At 33.8% G+C, this 20,059-nt stretch overlaps 2 protein-coding genes across 2 annotated transcripts; both read right to left on the bottom strand.

Moving 5' to 3' along the window:
• Nucleotides 1–359: 359 nt before the first annotated feature.
• On the bottom strand, nucleotides 360–6,345 carry LOC144450428 (uncharacterized). The gene is made up of 3 exons (XM_078141028.1): nucleotides 6,257–6,345; nucleotides 5,260–5,506; nucleotides 360–640 (listed from the first exon to the last, which is right to left on the bottom strand). The coding sequence occupies exons 1-3, from the start codon at nucleotides 6,329–6,331 to the stop codon at nucleotides 579–581; spliced, it is 384 nt and encodes a 127-aa protein (XP_077997154.1). The 5' UTR covers nucleotides 6,332–6,345; the 3' UTR covers nucleotides 360–578.
• Nucleotides 6,346–6,947: 602 nt separating this feature from the next.
• LOC144450940 (uncharacterized) lies at nucleotides 6,948–19,593 on the bottom strand. Its single transcript, XM_078141700.1, has 12 exons — nucleotides 19,570–19,593; nucleotides 18,836–18,934; nucleotides 17,349–17,453; nucleotides 17,111–17,224; nucleotides 16,481–16,585; nucleotides 15,950–16,051; nucleotides 15,084–15,182; nucleotides 14,179–14,280; nucleotides 12,377–12,475; nucleotides 10,515–10,628; nucleotides 7,072–7,170; nucleotides 6,948–7,016 (listed from the first exon to the last, which is right to left on the bottom strand). Exons 1-12 carry the CDS (start codon nucleotides 19,591–19,593, stop codon nucleotides 6,948–6,950), a joined length of 1,131 nt encoding a protein of 376 aa, XP_077997826.1.
• Nucleotides 19,594–20,059: the final 466 nt, after the last annotated feature.

Below are 20,059 nucleotides of genomic sequence, written 5' to 3'. Positions count from 1 at the left end.
CAGAAATAAGTCTGAATTGAGTTTTCATTTACCGTATATGTTCTGACGAGCATTTATTTACAGCTAAAATGATGTTGGTTTGGTTTTGCACTCATGGGACCTTACATTTTTGACACAAAGATAGACATATTTCAACTCTACAGTAACAATAGCAGAGACAACAAACACAGCAGGATCCTTTGCCCAATCACATTGAACACTGATAATCATTGCTATTTTTCTCAGAGCAGTAGAAACAGGTCTCTGATGATAACCATTACACATGGACTTGATGGTTACATATATATATAAATGGCTTCAATTGTTTATTTTCTAACTGATAATCAACATATCAACTTGACTACTTCTACATCCCCACAGTACATGACACCTATGGTATTGTATCTTCTGCATTAGAAGTTGTCTAAGTGTGAGTAAAACATGTCACATTACAGGAGTGAAAACGCCAAACCAACATTATTTTAGCTATAGTTACAGACTGAGGGTACTCAAGATTTCTTGATGTCGATTATCTTTGGTAAATTGAAATACTGTTCTTCTTTGGCACACTAGATGATACATACATATATCAACTGAAATCAGACTTTCTTGTTTTTGAAGATCTCCTGCATCCTCTCATGATACTTAACAATAACTTGATCTGAAATGAAAAAAATAGAGATAAATTAAAGTGACTAAGTTCTGTTATGTAGATATGTATTCAAACAGTGAAAGACATAGTTATAAAGTGACTAAGTTCTGTTATGTAGATATGTATCCAAACAGTGAAAGACATAGTTATAAAGTGACTAAGTTCTGTTATGTAGATATGTATACAAACAGTGAATGACATAGTTATAAAGTGACTAAGTTCTGTTATGTAGATATATATCCAAACAGTGAAAGACATAGTTATAAAGTGACTAAGTTCTGTTATGTAGATATGTATCCAAACAGTGAAAGACATAGTTATAAAGTGACTAAGTTCTGTATGTAGATATATATCCAAATAGTGAAAGACATAGTTATCAAGTGACTAAGTTCTGTATGTAGATATGTATCGAAATAGTGAAAGACATAGTTATAAAGTGACTAAGTTCTGTATGTAGATATATATCCAAATAGTGAAAGACATAGTTATAAAGTGACTAAGTTCTGTTATGTAGATATGTATCCAAATAGTGAAAGACATAGTTATAAAGTGACTAAGTTCTGTTATGTAGATATGTATCCAAACAGTGAAAGACATAGTTATCAAGTGAATTAGTTCTGTATGTAGATATGTATCCAAACAGTGAATGACATAGTTATAAAGTGACTAAGTTCTGTATGTAGATATGTATCCAAACAGTGAAAGACATAGTTATAAAGTGACTAAGTTATGTATGTAGATATGTATCCAAACAGTGAAAGACATAGATATAAAGTGACTAAGTTCTGTTATGTAGATATGTAACCAAACAGTGAAAGACATAGTTATAAAGTGACTAAGTTCTGTATGTAGATATGTATCCAAATAGTGAAAGACATAGTTATAAAGTGACTAAGTTATGTATGTAGATATGTATCCAAACAGTGAAAGACATAGTTATAAAGTGACTAAGTTCTGTATGTAGATATGTATCTAAACAGTGAAAGACATAGTTATAAAGTGACTAAGTTCTGTATGTAGATATGTATCCAAATAGTGAAAGACATAGTTATCAAGTGACTAAGTTCTGTTATGTAGATATGTATCCAAACAGTGAAAGACATAGTTATAAAGTGACTAAGTTCTGTATGTAGATATGTATTCAAACAGTGAAAGACATAGTTATAAAGTGACTAAGTTCTATATGTAGATATGTATCCAAACAGTGAAAGACATAGTTATAAAGTGACTAAGTTCTGTATGTAGATATGTATCCAAATAGTGAAAGACATAGTTATAAAGTGACTAAGTTCTGTATGTAGATATGTATCCAAACAGTGAAAGACATAGTTATAAAGTGACTAAGTTCTGTTATGTAGATATGTATCCAAATAGTGAAAGACATAGTTATAAAGTGACTAAGTTCTGTATGTAGATATGTATCCAAACAGTGAAAGACATAGTTATAAAGTGACTAAGTTCTGTTATGTAGATATGTATCCAAACAGTGAAAGACATAGTTATAAAGTGACTAAGTTCTGTATGTAGATATGTATCCAAACAGTGAAAGACATAGTTATAAAGTGACTAAGTTCTGTTATGTAGATATGTATCCAAACAGTGAAAGACATAGTTATAAAGTGACTAAGTTCTGTATGTAGATATGTATCCAAACAGTGAAAGACATAGTTATAAAGTGACTAAGTTCTGTATGTAGATATGTATCCAAACAGTGAAAGACATAGTTATAAAGTGACTAAGTTCTATATGTAGATATGTATCCAAACAGTGAAAGACATAGTTATAAAGTGACTAAGTTCTGTTATGTAGATATGTATCCAAACAGTGAAAGACATAGTTATAAAGTGACTAAGTTCTGTTATGTAGATATGTATCCAAACAGTGAAAGACATAGTTATAAAGTGACTAAGTTCTGTATGTAGATATGTATCCAAACAGTGAAAGACATAGTTATAAAGTGACTAAGTTCTATATGTAGATATGTATCCAAACAGTGAAAGACATAGTTATAAAGTGACTAAGTTCTGTATGTAGATATGTATCCAAACAGTGAAAGACATAGTTATAAAGTGACTAAGTTCTGTATGTAGATATGTATTCAAATAGTGAAAGACATAGTTATAAAGTGACTAAGTTCTATATGTAGATATGTATCCAAACAGTGAAAGACATAGTTATAAAGTGACTAAGTTCTATATGTAGATATATATCCAAACAGTGAAAGACATAGTTATAAAGTGACTAAGTTCTGTTATGTAGATATGTATCCAAATAGTGAAAGACATAGTTATAAAGTGACTAAGTTCTGTATGTAGATATGTATCCAAACAGTGAAAGACATAGTTATAAAGTGACTAAGTTCTGTATGTAGATATGTATCCAAACAGTGAAAGACATAGTTATAAAGTGACTAAGTTCTGTATGTAGATATGTATCCAAACAGTGAAAGACATAGTTATCAAGTGACTAAGTTCTGTTATGTAGATATGTATCCAAATAGTGAAAGACATAGTTATAAAGTGACTAAGTTCTATATGTAGATATGTATCCAAATAGTGAAAGACATAGTTATAAAGTGACTAAGTTCTGTATGTAGATATGTATCCAAACAGTGAAAGACATAGTTATAAAGTGACTAAGTTCTGTATGTAGATATGTATCCAAATAGTGAAAGACATAGTTATAAAGTGACTAAGTTCTGTATGTAGATATGTATCCAAATAGTGAAAGACATAGTTATAAAGTGACTAAGTTCTATATGTAGATATGTATCCAAACAGTGAAAGACATAGTTATAAAGTGACTAAGTTCTGTTATGTAGATATGTATCCAAACAGTGAAAGACATAGTTATAAAGTGACTAAGTTCTGTTATGTAGATATGTAACTAAACAGTGAAAGACATAGTTATAAAGTGACTAAGTTCTGTTATGTAGATATGTATCCAAACAGTGAAAGACATAGTTATAAAGTGACTAAGTTCTGTTATGTAGATATGTATCCAAACAGTGAAAGACATAGTTATAAAGTGACTAAGTTCTGTATGTAGATATGTATCCAAACAGTGAAAGACATAGTTATAAAGTGACTAAGTTCTGTATGTAGATATGTAACCAAACAGTGAAAGACATAGTTATAAAGTGACTAAGTTCTGTATGTAGATATGTATCCAAACAGTGAAAGACATAGTTATCAAGTGACTAAGTTCTGTTATGTAGATATGTATCCAAATAGTGAAAGACATAGTTATAAAGTGACTAAGTTCTGTATGTAGATATGTATCCAAACAGTGAAAGACATAGTTATAAAGTGACTAAGTTCTGTATGTAGATATGTATTCAAACAGTGAAAGATATAGTTATAAAGTGACTAAGTTCTATATGTAGATATGTATCCAAACAGTGAAAGACATAGTTATAAAGTGACTAAGTTCTGTATGTAGATATGTATCCAAATAGTGAAAGACATAGTTATAAAGTGACTAAGTTCTGTATGTAGATATGTATCCAAACAGTGAAAGACATAGTTATAAAGTGACTAAGTTCTGTTATGTAGATATGTATCCAAATAGTGAAAGACATAGTTATAAAGTGACTAAGTTCTGTATGTAGATATGTATCCAAACAGTGAAAGACATAGTTATAAAGTGACTAAGTTCTGTTATGTAGATATGTATCCAAACAGTGAAAGACATAGTTATAAAGTGACTAAGTTCTGTATGTAGATATGTAACCAAACAGTGAAAGACATAGTTATAAAGTGACTAAGTTCTGTTATGTAGATATGTAACCAAACAGTGAAAGACATAGTTATAAAGTGACTAAGTTCTGTATGTAGATATGTATCCAAACAGTGAAAGACATAGTTATAAAATAGATTATAAAATAAATTATTATTTAGATAAGAGCTATTTTGGTTTTTTTTTTAAATTCTGGTATCATTCTTAGAAATTATTTTGCCTGATTAAATAAATATAGGATTGGTTGGGTTACAAAAAACATAGAATTATGTACGGCTTCAAAGTAAAGCTACATGTATTATGAATCTGTTGATTTATTAAAAGTCCTGAATTTCAGCAATAAATCATAATTTTTACTCGTATGTGCATTTGTGATGTTGTGAGATTACAATCTGACAAGTTGTGTTTATACAGCTAGGATGTTATATTGATATCACTTCATATAGGGTTTATTGGGTCATGACAAACTTAGAAATCAATTATTGTAGTCCTGTTTTTTGGCACTGGATTTATTTTAGCTGAATACTCACAAAAAAAGTTTCCTGCTAAAATATGTCACAAGTTATCATATTTCTATGTTAAGATGTTGTGAAACGTGTCAACAACATTTGCACTGATATCACTGGCCAACCAGTGTGCCAACCAGTGGGCCAACTAGTGGGCCAGCCAGTGGGCCAACCAGTGGGCCAACCAACTTACAAGTAGGCTCTGCTTTCCCTTGGCACTGTCTACCAAATTAAAGTATCTCCTCTGTCTCCCAAATTAAAGTCCATCCTCTGTCTACCAAACTAGAGTCCATCTTTAATTGCCAGTCTGCCTTAACTTTTCATGTATCAAAATAAATATGTTTACAATAGGTTATAGTATATGCAATATAGCTAGTTACTTACTGACAAGTTTATAACTCCTCCAACTTCTAAGCATTGCAAGTAATTTCTGAAACAGGTCTGTATCGTAGAAATTCTTGAGACTCCACAGGACTAGCATCTCATAGCATTGTTTGGTACTATCACCAGGATTCTTTTCAGATATTGTCTTGATTTGGAAGTTCAAAATGTCCAGTTTTTTGGCCAGCTCTATCCATTTCTTGTGGTATTTTTGTGCAATAACAAGAAATGCTGCTGTCAAGAGCTCAGCCTGTGGATAAAAAATTGTGACAAAAATATATACCTTGTAGAAATACCACAACAGATCCCTATGATGTGTAAGTGTCAGTATGTGGTGTGACAAAAATATATACCTTGTAGAAATACCATAACAGATCCCTTTGATAAGTGTCAGAATCATATATAGAACATTTACTGATGCTTACATGTCAAGGATTCTATTATTTAACTTTCTTGGATGAAATAACAGCTAGTCTAGTTCCTATACGAGTTAAGATTACTACGATCATCTCCACTCATGACATCTAGTCAAGGTCGTTACTGTAGCACAGAAATCTGTGCTACCCCCACAGCATTCATACATGTCCCCATGTGATTTTAGTTTAGTAGCACTGTACTAATTGAATATTAATGAACAATTGTCTAGAGGAAGTAAACCAATTACAACTGCCTGTTAATTTGTGATGGACTACTGACATACAATGTTTACCCTTCGCCCAGCATGGGGTTTAGTAAAATATTTGATTTTGACTAGACGTAGTGAGTGGGGATGATCATAGTTATCATAATTCATATTGAATAGAAACTAGACTAAATACCAGCAGAACATTATGAACTCACTTGCGTGTATCTCTGAGTAAACCAAATTTGATATCAACATGTCATGAATTCTGTTATTCTATTCATTATCTTTGATTAGCCAAGTAACCTAGCATGGATTTGAACTCTACGACATCTTAAGGGTTAAAGCAGACTGGTGATATGTCATATAAATCCCTACCTGAGCAGCTGCTGCTGTATCCAGTATCTTCAATGCAGTTTTTCTATCAGCCTTTGATTCATACTGAGGTGACATCTTTATTAACCGCCTTGCAGTCACACCATCCTGATTGTAATCAATCAAATATTGAAAACTGAATGACCAATATTTTTAGTTTGATTGTTGTACAAGTAAAAGATGCAGAAAATGTGGAGGTTCTTATGTTCAGGTAGACTGTAAGACACATCAAGTTGTGTGAACTTCTAATCTCAAGTTCAAGGAGTGGCCTAAATTATTTGATCCAGCAGGCATAAGTCCCAAGGAATAGTACAGACGATGAGTGCTGGCTGATAGCGTGGCACGAATGTTTGTATCTTACAGACTAGTCTTCAAGGAAATCTTTGAATCCATCTTTAATTTATCCAAAGAGTTAAACAGTATTTGGCGACCATATTGGATTGTAATGTGGCCATATTGGATTCAGTAGCCATATTGGATTCAGTGGCCATATTGGATTCAGTGGCCATATTGGATTGTAATATTGCTTAATTTTGATGTAATTTTGACATTTATTTTAAAACATTTATTTTTAAATTTTATTGATTTTAAATGAGAATAGGTTGGGGGTTTTCTGGAATAAAGTAATAACCAAAGTTTAGAGAGTTTATTTCTGAGGTGGATTGTACTTTAATTGTATAATTTAGAATGAAAACTACTCCTTATGGACATTAAATTTACTGCCAAGAAATGTTCTGAGTACAATTTGAAAATAATTAAAAACCTAAGGAACAGAAAAGACATAACATTAAATAAACATTTCTATATAAAATACTTACATTGTTTGTAATGTCTAACTGACATCCATATAAAACCAGCAAACGTATAATCCGAATATTACCAAACATGGCGGCCAAGTGTAACGGAGTGTCACCATCCTGTGAAAAATAATTTTAATTAACCACATTTCTGTTAGTAGTATCCAAACAATGACTTGTAAGAATGTCACATGACATGACTTGTAAGAATGTCACATGACATGACTTGTAAGAATGTCACATGACATGACTTGTAAGAATGTCACATGACATGACTTGTAAGAATGTCAAATTGTATACAGGATCATGTCTAAACTTTCCTCTAACTAAACAGCAAATCTGCTCCAAGACTTTGCTTACAAAGATGGTGTATACCCTGATACTGACAAAGTTGTCAAGCCTTAGAGTCAAGTCTCTGGGCAATCTGATTAAAATCTGATGTAGTGTACATGTTACGATTTTGTTTTGGCTGTTACATTTACTGTCGTTTGTTCTTTCGTGAGCACTCGTTACATACATCTGACACAATACCATAGATTTTCCCGAACCCAATCTTGTACTTACAAGTAGCCAACCAGAATCTATCTTACAATATAACACTTGACATTCGAAATTAAAAGAAAGAGAATGGCCAAACAATAATGATAACATCGTTGTCTGCGCTCTGTGCTTGTGCTCTTTTTGAACAGAGGGCTCTGAAGAACTGTACTTGTATGTTTTGGCATATTAAGCGTTTCCAATGGTTAGGTGAATTCACTCAGTGCTCTTGTGTGGCTCTGGAAAACCTATAGTAGTGTGTCAGATGTATGTAACGAGTGCTCACAAAAGAACAAATGGCAGTAAACGTAACAGCCAAAAAGAAATTGTGACATGTACACTACATCGGATTTTAATCAGATTGGTCTCCAGGATAACTGCAACTATGAACCATTTTCATTATACAGTGCCCTCAAGTGGTAGTCTTGCAGTGATGTAGTTAGCTGAAATACAACTATATAAATGCTAAATATTACTTAAATGTGAATGTGCATAAAAACAAAGTGAATAATAACACACTGTTAAGTTAACATATACTTACTTATTAGACCTTGTATTGGTTTGTTAAAATGTGTGTGTGTGTGTGTGTGTATATGTATGTATGTATGTATGTATGTATGTATGTATGTATGTATGTATGTATGTATGTATGTATGTATGTATGTATGTATGTATGTATGTATGTATGTATGTATGTATGTATGTATGTATGTATGTATGTATGTATGTATGTATGCAGTGTGCCCTCTAATGATAGTCAAATTTTATTGTTGTGAGTCAAAATGATAGAAACTGGCATTTCCTGTGAATCACCACATAGTAAGAGATAGGAGAACAAATTTCGGTGTTTCACTTAAAAAATGTGTGCGTCAGTGGCGCATCAATTTGGCTTAGAGGGTACACTGTATGTATGTATGTATGTATGTATGTATGTATGTATGTATGTATGTATGTATGTATGTATGTATGTATGTATGTATGTATGTATGTATGTATGTATGTATGTGTGTATGTATGTATTATGTATGTATGCATGTAGGCATGTGTATGTATGTGTGGTGTATATGTGTGTATGTGTGTATGGTATGTAGCATACATACATGACATTGTATATAACATTCCAGAGCAGAGCCAAATCCAACAACCTGGTTCAGTTGGATTTTAGAATATGCCATGGTACAGGTATATATACAATGTATATACATGCATATAGTTACATATGCTACATGCATATATACACATTACATACAGTGTTTTTGAACTCTAGGGGTGAACATCTAATAGTACAAAGTACATTAATATTTTACATATTTTTCAGAAGTAAATGTTAAAGGAACTTGTACATGTATATATACCTTTACTTAAAACACTGCCACAACTTACTGAAATCACTTCTAATTAGTCACTACAAAACAACCAACACAACACAAAATTTTCATTAACAACACAAACAAACACAACACAACACAACACAACACAAAATAAACAAACAAACTTCAAATACATGCAAATATACGAAGGTATTATCAATACTCAATAAGTACAAAATTACGACACAAAGTTTTGTCAAAATATTTCTGATAGAGCTAAGACTATACAGGGGATAATAGAAAATTCATTTCACAGTAAATATTAGATATATCTATTCGTAATCTAAATACAATATAGTGAATGTTGACACACACACATTCCAACCTATCAGATTCTATCAACACCTACCAGTATTTTTATTCTAATTCTTTGTCATATTAGACTATTAAAAGTGCAATTGTAGATTTCATAAACACACGAAGTGTGTGAAATGGAATCATAATTCCATTTCATAAACCCTCCTTAAGATATAACACTGTATTCTCCCAAATGACTATAGCGGTAGGTTGAGGGCGCTATTGTCATTCGGGAGAATACAGTGTTATATCTTAATGAGGGTTTATGAAATGGAATTGCATTCTTGATATAATCAGATAAACTTCAAAAAATTACCTTTATTATTTATGTATCTATTTTTTATCTTAGTTGTGTACTTAATCTTGTCTACAGGAATTACATATTATAATTAATATTGGACCAAAGTGTGCTTCAGAATTATTTTACTATTTTAAATTACTTTGCTGTTACAAAAATAAACTGTGCTTAGGGAATTAATGCAAGGCAGCATTGAGAGCCAAGAAATTCTCAAGCTCATAAGTATTTAGAAAATATATAAACAATATTGGCTTTCTTTATTAACTATATTGCTTTTGTAAGAGTGAATGTTTATGGATTCTTGACTCACAATTACTAATGAACATTTCTACTCACAAAGTCTAAAACTTTCGTGGAAGTGAATCATAAATTTTAGCTGATGTCTTGTCAGCATTGTGATAATAACCCTGATGATGATACTGACAAGAAGTTGGTGAAAATTTGGAATTTACTTCCAAGGAATTTATTTTCACTCTGAGTAGAAATTTTCGTACTTATATATAGTTTTTGTTTCATTTTTTTTTTTTTTTTTTTTTTTTTTTTGGGGGGGGGGGGGGTTTACCATGGTGCCAATGGTTATCTGTGATTAATTGGTGGTTTTAGCATTGTTACTGTATATGTTAATTATTAGTATATCTAACTGTGTTTCTCTTAACTTGCAAAGTGAAGGAAAGAGTTGGAATGTTGATGAGGATTAAAATAATTGTGATGGGTGAGAAGGAGTTTTACAGATATTTTGGTTATCAAGAGGTGCTAACTGTAGGACAAATTTATTATGAATTTAATTTCATCTTGGCAGATATGAATCATAACTTAAATTAACACAAAAATAACATGCATTGCAGAGACAATATGCAAATTTACAAAATAATAAAAAGTTATAATGAACACCACAAAGACATGTACATGAAGTGAGAAAATGTTAACATGAAAGTTAAAGAGTATTTCCGAAGAGTTCTAACCTTATTCTTAATCTCCATGTACCTAACATGATGAGGGAAAATGCCTACAACTATGTTCTCAGCAAAAGTACTGCAACCATGAGCTGCTGCTAGGTGAAGAATAGTGTTACCGTCCTGGAAGGGAAGAAGTTGTCAGAAGATGGCATGGTTGTGAAAAGATGGACTTTATTCAGAGTATTACCATGAACACTGTGAACATTTGATATCAATTAATGTCAAATAATGAATGAATTAATTTTAGTTCAAATGTCTCAAAAAAGCCTGCTCAGGTGAAAAACTAGTCGAAGAGTCAAACCATTTTTTGCACTGAATTGTGATTGATAATTAATTAATCAATTCACCCATTGCATAATTTAGAGAACCACACAACTGCAATTATGCAAGTGAAGAGTAATAGGCCTTTCCAAAATTTGCCATTGTGGCACTCTACTTCATGTCTGTGGTGGCGCTCTACTTCCTGTCTATGTGTACCTTGGGGGTATACATAATATAGGTTACTCGGTTAATCATAGAGCACTGCCTGTCAAGCCTGGCACCCTAATATTTTCTGCATGCAAAGATGGTCAGATGTTAATTATTGCACCCATTGCACAATGCAGATGACAAGACCACTGCAATTAGGCAAGTGAAAGTGTTATGAAAGAAACTTATTTCTAAGACATATATTTACATCACTTTGCCATACAGCTATGGGCAACCTATGACTTTCTGCCTCCATATGGTCAAATATCATCAACATGAAGACAACCATGGTAGTAACCCATGCCTAAACCCTAGATCCTATCTAGGTCTATTTCAACAAATAATCTATAGAGTCCCATTTTAGGATATGTATATTTCCTGAAACATGTCTTGAAATGTACTGGTATAGTGACTGTGTGCAATCTGTCTGTATATATTTGATATGTGAGACACTTACATTGTTAGGCAACAGAACCGTTTTGTAAATTGGGAATCAAGACTGCATAATATTAACTAGTTTCAGACCCAAATATTCAGAATACCGTAGTAGACCCCATTATGAAATCTTTTACCCGAGTGAAATATTCATTACCCCATTGTAGAGATATGGGCCAAAAAACAATGGGACTTACTGTATTTTGGAAATCAATTCTAGCATGGTACTACACCAACTAACTTACTGTATTTTGGGAATCAATTCTAGCATGGTACTGCACCAACTAACTTACTGTATTTTGGGAATCAATTCTAGCATGGTACTACACCAACTAACTTACTGTATTTTGGGAATCAATTCTAGCATGGTACTGCACCAACTAACTTACTGTATTTTGGGAATCAATTCTAGCATGGTACTGCACCAACTAACTTACTGTATTTTGGGAATCAATTCTAGCATGGTACTGCACCAACTAACTTACTGTATTTTGGGAATCAATTCTAGCATGGTACTGCACCAACTAACTTACTGTATTTTGGGAATCAATTCTAGCATGGTACTACACCAACTAACTTACTGTATTTTGGGAATCAATTCTAGCATGGTACTGCACCAACTAACTTACTGTATTTTGGGAATCAATTCTAGCATGGTACTGCACCAACTAACTTACTGTATTTTGGGAATCAATTCTAGCATGGTACTGCACCAACTAACTTACTGTATTTTGGGAATCAATTCTAGCATGGTACTACACCAACTAACTTACTGTATTTTGGGAATCAATTCTAGCATGGTACTGCACCAACTAACTTACTGTATTTTGGGAATCAATTCTAGCATGGTACTACACCAACTAACTTACTGTATTTTGGGAATCAATTCTAGCATGGTACTACACCAACTAACTTACTGTATTTTGGGAATCAATTCTAGCATGGTACTGCACCAACTAACTTACTGTATTTTGGGAATCAATTCTAGCATGGTACTGCACCAACTCTTCAGCAACTTCTTCATGACCATGGATGACAGCAACGTGTAATGGAGTATGCTCATGCTGAAACCAATCAGTTGATCAATCAATCAATCAATCAATCAATCAATCAATCAAACAATTTATCTCCTTTATCAATACACAAATCAATGAATTCACAAGGAAAGCATCAATATCATATCCATAACATCACTGTACATACAATGAGTAACACTGAAGTAAAGCACTTTCTCTATGTACTACACTCATTTATAGCATTCATATTACAATAAGTAACACTGAAGTAAAGCACTTTCTCTATGTACTACACTCATTTATAGCATTCATATTACAATGAGTAACACTGAAGTAAAGCACTTTCTCTATGTACTACACTCATTTATAGCATTCATATTACAATGAGTAACACTGAAGTAAAGCACTTTCTCTATGTACTACACTCATTTATAGCATTCATATTACAATGAGTAACACTGAAGTAAAGCACTTTCTCTATGTACTACACTCATTTATAGCATTCATATTACAATAAGTAACACTGAAGTAAAGCACTTTCTCTATGTACTACACTCATTTATAGCATTCATATTACAATGAGTAACACTGAAGTAAAGCACTTTCTCTATGTGCTACACTCATTTGTAGCATTCATATTACAATGAGTAACACTGAAGTAAAGCACTTTCTCTATGTGCTGCACTTGTTTATAGCATTCAAATTACAATGACTAACACTGAAGTAAAGCACTTTCTCTATGTGCTGCACTTGTTTATAGCATTCAAATTACAATGTGTATTAAACACTGAAGTAAAGCACTTTCTCTATGTGCTACACTCATTTATAGCATTCATATTACAATGAGTAACACTGAAGTAAAGCACTTTCTCTATGTACTACACTCATTTATAGCATTCATATTACAACGAGAAACACTGAAGTAAAGCACTTTCTCTATGTACTACACTCGTTTATAGCATTCACATTACGAGTAAACACTGAAGTAAAACACTTTCTCTATGTGCTACATTCGTTTATAGCATTTATATGAAGTGTAAAAGTACACTGTTTCAATTGGTTTATTTACAAGCCTAGCATGTGGCCTTTCTAATGTGGCCAATTAGCAAATGAAAGTGTATACTTTTACACTTGATATGGATACTATATAAACTATTGTGGTACATAGAGAAAGTGCTTTACTGTGGTGTTATGGATGGTATTTGATTGCCAATCAAACTGAAAGTTTCTTGAATTTTTTTTTTTTTTTAGAAATGCTTCTGATCAGAACATCATTTCATCAGTAGTAGACAATTAAAACTGGCATTAAAGGTGCTGAAAAGTCACAAAAAATCACAACATCAAACTAACATACAGTGATACAAAAACAATAGCGAGTCACTCTGATGTAGATGCATGCAATGTTTTTATCAGTCTGTGAAAGTTAGACATATTGTATATATGGCAATAGTGACTAAATATCACAGATATAAACAAACTGATAAGAACATGGCATGAACTTACATCACAGACAGACACTAATTGTTTTTGTATCAATGTATGTCAGTTTGATATTGTGATAAGGAGACGACTTTCCAGCACCTTCCAAGTCAGTTTTAATAGTCCACTCCACCACAGATAAAACGATGTTCTTATCAACAGCATTTCTAGACAACCAGTGCAAGGGTTGTAAATACACACAATAACATCAAAGTGATCTGATCAATAACTTTGTCTTCTTATCATTCTAAAAAATATAAAAATCAACTTACAATGTCATTTCTGATTTCAATGTCAGCTCCATGTTTCACTAACAGCTTAACAGTTCTGATGTGTCCATGTGATGCTGCTCTATGAAGTGGCGTATATCCATACTAGAGAGAGAGAGAGAGAGAGAGAGAGAGAGAGAGAGAGAGAGAGAGAGAGAGAGAGAGAGAGAGAGAGAGAGAGAGAGAGAGAGAGAGAGAGAGAGAGAGAGAGAGAGAGAGAGAGAGAGAGAGAGACATAGAGACAGACAGAGAGACAGAGAGACAGACAAACAGAGACAGAGACAGAGAGACATACAGACAGAGACAGAGACAGAGAGACAGACAGACAGAGAGAGACAGAGAGACACAGAGAGAGAGAGACAGACAGACAGACAGACAGAGAGACAGACAGACAGACAGACAGACAGACAGAGACAGAGACAAAGAGGATGAAAAAATAAGAATAAATGTATATCTTCAGCCACATGTAAATCATCTAATCATTATACACTTATTTTTTAAAACAGAAATATAACTTTTTCTTTAGTCCTTGCCAAATCAATCATCATTATTACTCTAGTCCTTTATATATAATCAGCTTTGCTGTCTACTTCATCACCACCAATGTCTCACCTCTGATATCATCACCATCACCCTCACACTCACTATCATCTTTGCTGTCTACTTCATCACCACCAATGTCTCACCTCTGATATCATCACCATCACCCTCACACTCACTATCATCTTTGCTGTCTACTTCATCACCACCAATGTCTCACCTCTGATGTCATCACCATCACCCTCACACTCACCCTCACTATCGTCTTCTGTTGATTATTGCATAAAACATGTACTGACATAGGAATACTGTCTTGCAACACACTTTGATTTATTGATAAACCCAACAATATTGTGTAATAGACTTACCTTATCTTGGGCATCCAAATATGCATCATAGTGATAGAGTAAATTAACAGTTTCTGTATGGTCAGCTACTGCTGCTAAATGTATTGGTGTTACACCATGCTGTAAATTAACAGAAAAGTACTGTATGACATTGCAATGACAGTTGATAGTGGATATCATCAATGGTCATAGGCTTGAATAATTTCAATTTGTATGATATACAATATTGACAGATACATTTACAGCAGTACAAACACCAGACTGGCACCAACCTGCACCGTCCCTATGTCACCACAAGGCGAGCTCAGTACAAACAGCAGGCTGGCACTAACACCTCACCAGTATCTGTTAGCAACCACAGAGGAACATCTGTACCAACCCCATGTCACCACAAGGCTAGCTCAGTACTAAAACCAGGCTGGCACTAACACTCACCAGTATCTGTGAACTTAGCAACCACATAGGAACATCTGTACCAACCCTATGTTACCACAAGGCTAGCTCAGTACAAACAGCAGGCTGGCACTAATATCTCACCAGTATGTGTTAGCAACCACACCAGTATGTGTTTAGCAACTAGAAGGGTTATTTGTAATGCCTGCACCAGTCTAATGTCAACACCAGACTAGCTCAGTGCTCACACTAGGCTGGTTCTAACATCTAATCAGTGTGTGTTGGGGGGTTAATGTCTGCTCTAGCCCTATGTTAACACCCACCTAGTCAGCTGACATAATGCTAGCATGTTGGAAAGGGACGTACTATAATTTGATCTTTCAAAGTACTTTTGATGTTATATGGTCAATCAAGGACATATCAAAAGATTACTGAAATAAAATAGAGATATTTAGAGATGGAAAATATATACTAATCATGACTTGTATGCTTACCTTATAGTCCCTGGATTCTGTGTCTGCCTTGTTTTTTAGTAGAGTCTCTGCTGCTTCATTATGTCCATACTGAGCAGCTCTGTGCAGGGCTGTATAACCCCACTGTAAAGGTACAGACATGCAATGAATACTTATACTGGGCTGCTCTGTGCAGGGCTGTATAACCCCACTGTAAAGGTACAGACATGCAATGAATACTTATGCTGGGCTGCTCTGTGCAGGGCTGTATAACCCCACTGTAAAGACATGCGAAATGTGAAACAACATATGCCAAGTCCTTGTTTGTAACACAATAAATTGCAAAAGATTGATAAATCTGCAAAATGTTTGTTATTGAACGTACAAACTTTTTACACATTTGTTAGCGTTTTGCAATGTATTGAGTTGTAAACACAGACTTAGTCTATGTTGTTTCACATTGATTTTTCAAGTAGGACACCATGACACAATTGTTTTATAAATCAAAAATCCAAAATAACTACCCAATCCTCATTCATATGGTCACTATATAGGGTATAATTGTTTACAAACCTCTGGTGTCCTAATGTTGACATCAGCTCCATTATCTACTAACACTTGAATTACATCAGCATCACCTCTCTCAGCTGCTTCATGGACCGGACTCAACTTATCACTCTGGTAAAATTCAAAATAGCAAATGAAATTTATGTAATCTGAGTTGTCATAATAATGATTTTCAGATGTTATTCTACTGGTAGAGGTAGTGTTATCTATCAGTAATCACAACTGTAGCAAGTACACCACCAATTCAATACGGATTGGCAACTTCAAAACTGCACTGACTACAGTTGGAACATTTTTTGAAACTGGTTTGTTAGATGTAATGATTTACTCTCATAATATCAGACATCTTGCAGTGTTGAATCACTTATGGGTAAACATATTTGTGTAGCTGTACATATATAATGTACAATAATTCCTATCAAACTGATGTTTGGGTGAGCACCCAAAAATCACCAACCCACTCAAATCGCAATTTCAACCTTTTACTCTACAACCAACCTCTAATAAACCAGTTCTGACAAGTTTAAACTAGTTCAATCCAGTTTTACACCAGTTCTGACAAGTTTAAACTGGTTCAATCCAGTTTTAAACTAATTCTGACAAGTTTAAACTGGTTCAATGCAGTTTTACACCTACCTCACTGGTATTTTCATAATCAAATTCCACCATAACATTTACACCTTCTTTCAAACCAGAACTGATGTCTTTTACTTCTGAAACATTACCTTTCAATGTTGCATCATGAAGTCTCTAAAAAAGAAAATGTAATAACAGATGTTACAGTATTTTTTCATTTATTCGGATACGTTCTTAATTAAAGCAGTTTTCCAACAATTTTAAAAGTAGATAAAGTGAGTAACATATAAATACTTACAAGAATTTTATCAGCAGAATCCAACATTTTCATAACTTCAGCTCTAGCAGTTTTGGATTTGTACTGATTTGAGACCTCAGCTGTATCCAGTGGAATTCTGCCATACTGCAGTGAAGTCAAATTTACAAGTTTGAATACAAAACATGCACTCATTATACATTATTGCTACATTGAAAATTTGCAATTTTAAACCGACACTAGCCATAACGGACATTATTTTCATCACACAACCAAAGATATAGTCACTTGAAATTATTCAGCAACTTATAAAAAAGACATTGTACCTGTTAATTAGTGATCAATTTTATCTACATGTAGTATAATGACAGGTTTAACTGTGTGAAAACTTGGTTTTGAACCTGGCACCATGTTAGTTTAGTTTGCCTTGATACCTATATATGGTAGTGCTCATTTAAATATTCATATACAAGCTAGGTCATACACTTTCAGTAACAGTAATCATCAAATATTACTTCACAGTGTGTTTCATGAATGATATTATGTGCAAATTCAATGTATTTTGGCCAATAGAGACAGATTTTCAATCTGTTTTGGCCAATGGAGACACAGATTTTCAATGTGTTTTGGCCAATGGAGGCATAGATTTTCAATCTGTTTTGCCCAATGGAGGCACAGATTTTCAATCTGTTTTGGCCAATGGTGACACTGATTTTCAATCTATTTTGACCAATGGAGGCACAGACTTTCAATGTGTTTTGGCCAATGGAGGCATAGATTTTCAATGTATTTTGGCCAATGGTGACACAGATTTTCAATGTATTTTGGCCAATAGAGGCACAGATTTTCAATGTGTTTTGGCCAATGGAGACACAGATTTTCAATGTATTTTGGCCAATGGAGGCACAGATTTTCAATGTGTTTTGGCCAATGGTGACACAGATTTTCAATGTATTTTGGCCAATGGAGACACAGATTTTCAATGTATTTTGGCCAATAGAGACACAGATTTTCAATGTGTTTTGGCCAATAGAGGCACAGATTTTCAATCTGTTTTGGCCAATGGAGGCACAGATTTTCAATCTGTTTTGGCCAATGGAGGCACAGATTTTCAATGTATTTTGGCCAATGGTGACACAGATTTTCAATGTATTTTGGCCAATGGAGACACAGATTTTCAATGTATTTTGGCCAATGGAGGCACAGATTTTCAATGTATTTTGGCCAATGGAGGCACAGATTTTCAATGTGTTTTGGCCAATGGTGACACAGATTTTCAATCTGTTTTGGCCAACGGTGACACAGATTTTCAATCTATTTTGGCCAATGGAGGCACAGATTTTCAATCTGTTTTGGCCAAAGGAGACACAAATTTTCAATGTGTTTTGGCCAATGGAGGCACAGATTTTAGGGTCCACATGTACAACACAACACAAGTTTGTGCTCAAAATTGAGCATTATTTTTGGAAACAGTTCAGTTCAGCTGCAGACTTGTAAAGGCATTTGTATATTTCATTAAAGCTACCTACCTTGTTTTTTACCGTTAATTTAGCTTCATAGGAAATCAATAGATGTACAACATCTGTGTGTCCAAACCAGGCTGCTACATGTAAAGGTGTGTTACCACTCTGAAATTATACAAAACATTAAATAAGTATGATCAATAAATACAAGTATGATGTATACACCAAGACTGTAAGAGACACTAAATTTAACAAATTAGTTTGCTAATGTTCATGCACAGGTTGTCTTTCCTTTTTAAAGTAACATCTTGCCATTGTAATTTTTTGTGTTAGTCCAAGTATTTTTAGTTTATTTCATTATGTTTTGTTTTCTTCATTTGTGGTGAATGTGTATTGGTTTCTACATCTTGCACCAGGGTTCATTGGGAGACAGTGCTGTACACGGATTATAATTGAATATAAACAGATGGATAAATAAATCAAGTCACACAAGTGCATTGTGATATTAATAGAATGAATTGGTGTCAAAGTTCGCCGAGACTTGTTTGGCCCTCTAGTGGTCAACTAGTAGTGGGTAATGAAGACTCGTCTGTGCAGGTGAATAGTTAGTCTCAGTTTAATACCCAGACTCTTGCCAATGGGGGCTCTGCCTACGAGACCAAGCAGGAGTGTGTGGAAACAGAATTCCAATTTGAGCAGTGCATGCTGGGGAATACTTCATGTCCAACATTGCAGGCTGAACGATCTAGGTACTATCATGAAGGTTATCACTTCTCAAGCAACTGATACATCTTAATTACAACAAACAGGCCTGGTAAGCCCATTTTTTTATGACTTGAAGAAATTTACTGTGTCACTTTTGTTGTGGGGAAGATGAAACGTTGTTTCCTCAGATTCTCGCCTGGGTGGTCTTGTAGAAGAGCCCCAACAGTGGGAGTCTGGGTAACCAAGACTAGTCAATAGTTACAAATAAATTCAATCTTAATATTGCACCAAAATGCTTGCCATGGATGAAGATAATTTTCATCCTGAGTTCTCAGGTCAGACAGAAGAAGACGTGAAGACAACCTGAGAATTCATGTTGAAAGCTACAATTATCCATGGCAACTATTTTGGTGCAATACTAGTATAAGTTTATTTGTAACTACATTTTGTATTCACCTTGACTGAAAACTTGACTTGTGAACAGCACTCCTAGAGGCCAAACTACAAAATCTTTTATCTGATAAACAGACTATGGCATACTAAGAATTGTGAAATACAAAATGTGTTGAATGCAATTTGATGTTA

The sequence above is a fragment of the Glandiceps talaboti genome, chromosome 20 (assembly GCF_964340395.1).
Source record: "Glandiceps talaboti chromosome 20, keGlaTala1.1, whole genome shotgun sequence".
Classification (NCBI taxonomy): domain Eukaryota; kingdom Metazoa; phylum Hemichordata; class Enteropneusta; family Spengelidae; genus Glandiceps; species Glandiceps talaboti.
This window is presented reverse-complemented; position numbering and strand designations above follow the sequence as displayed.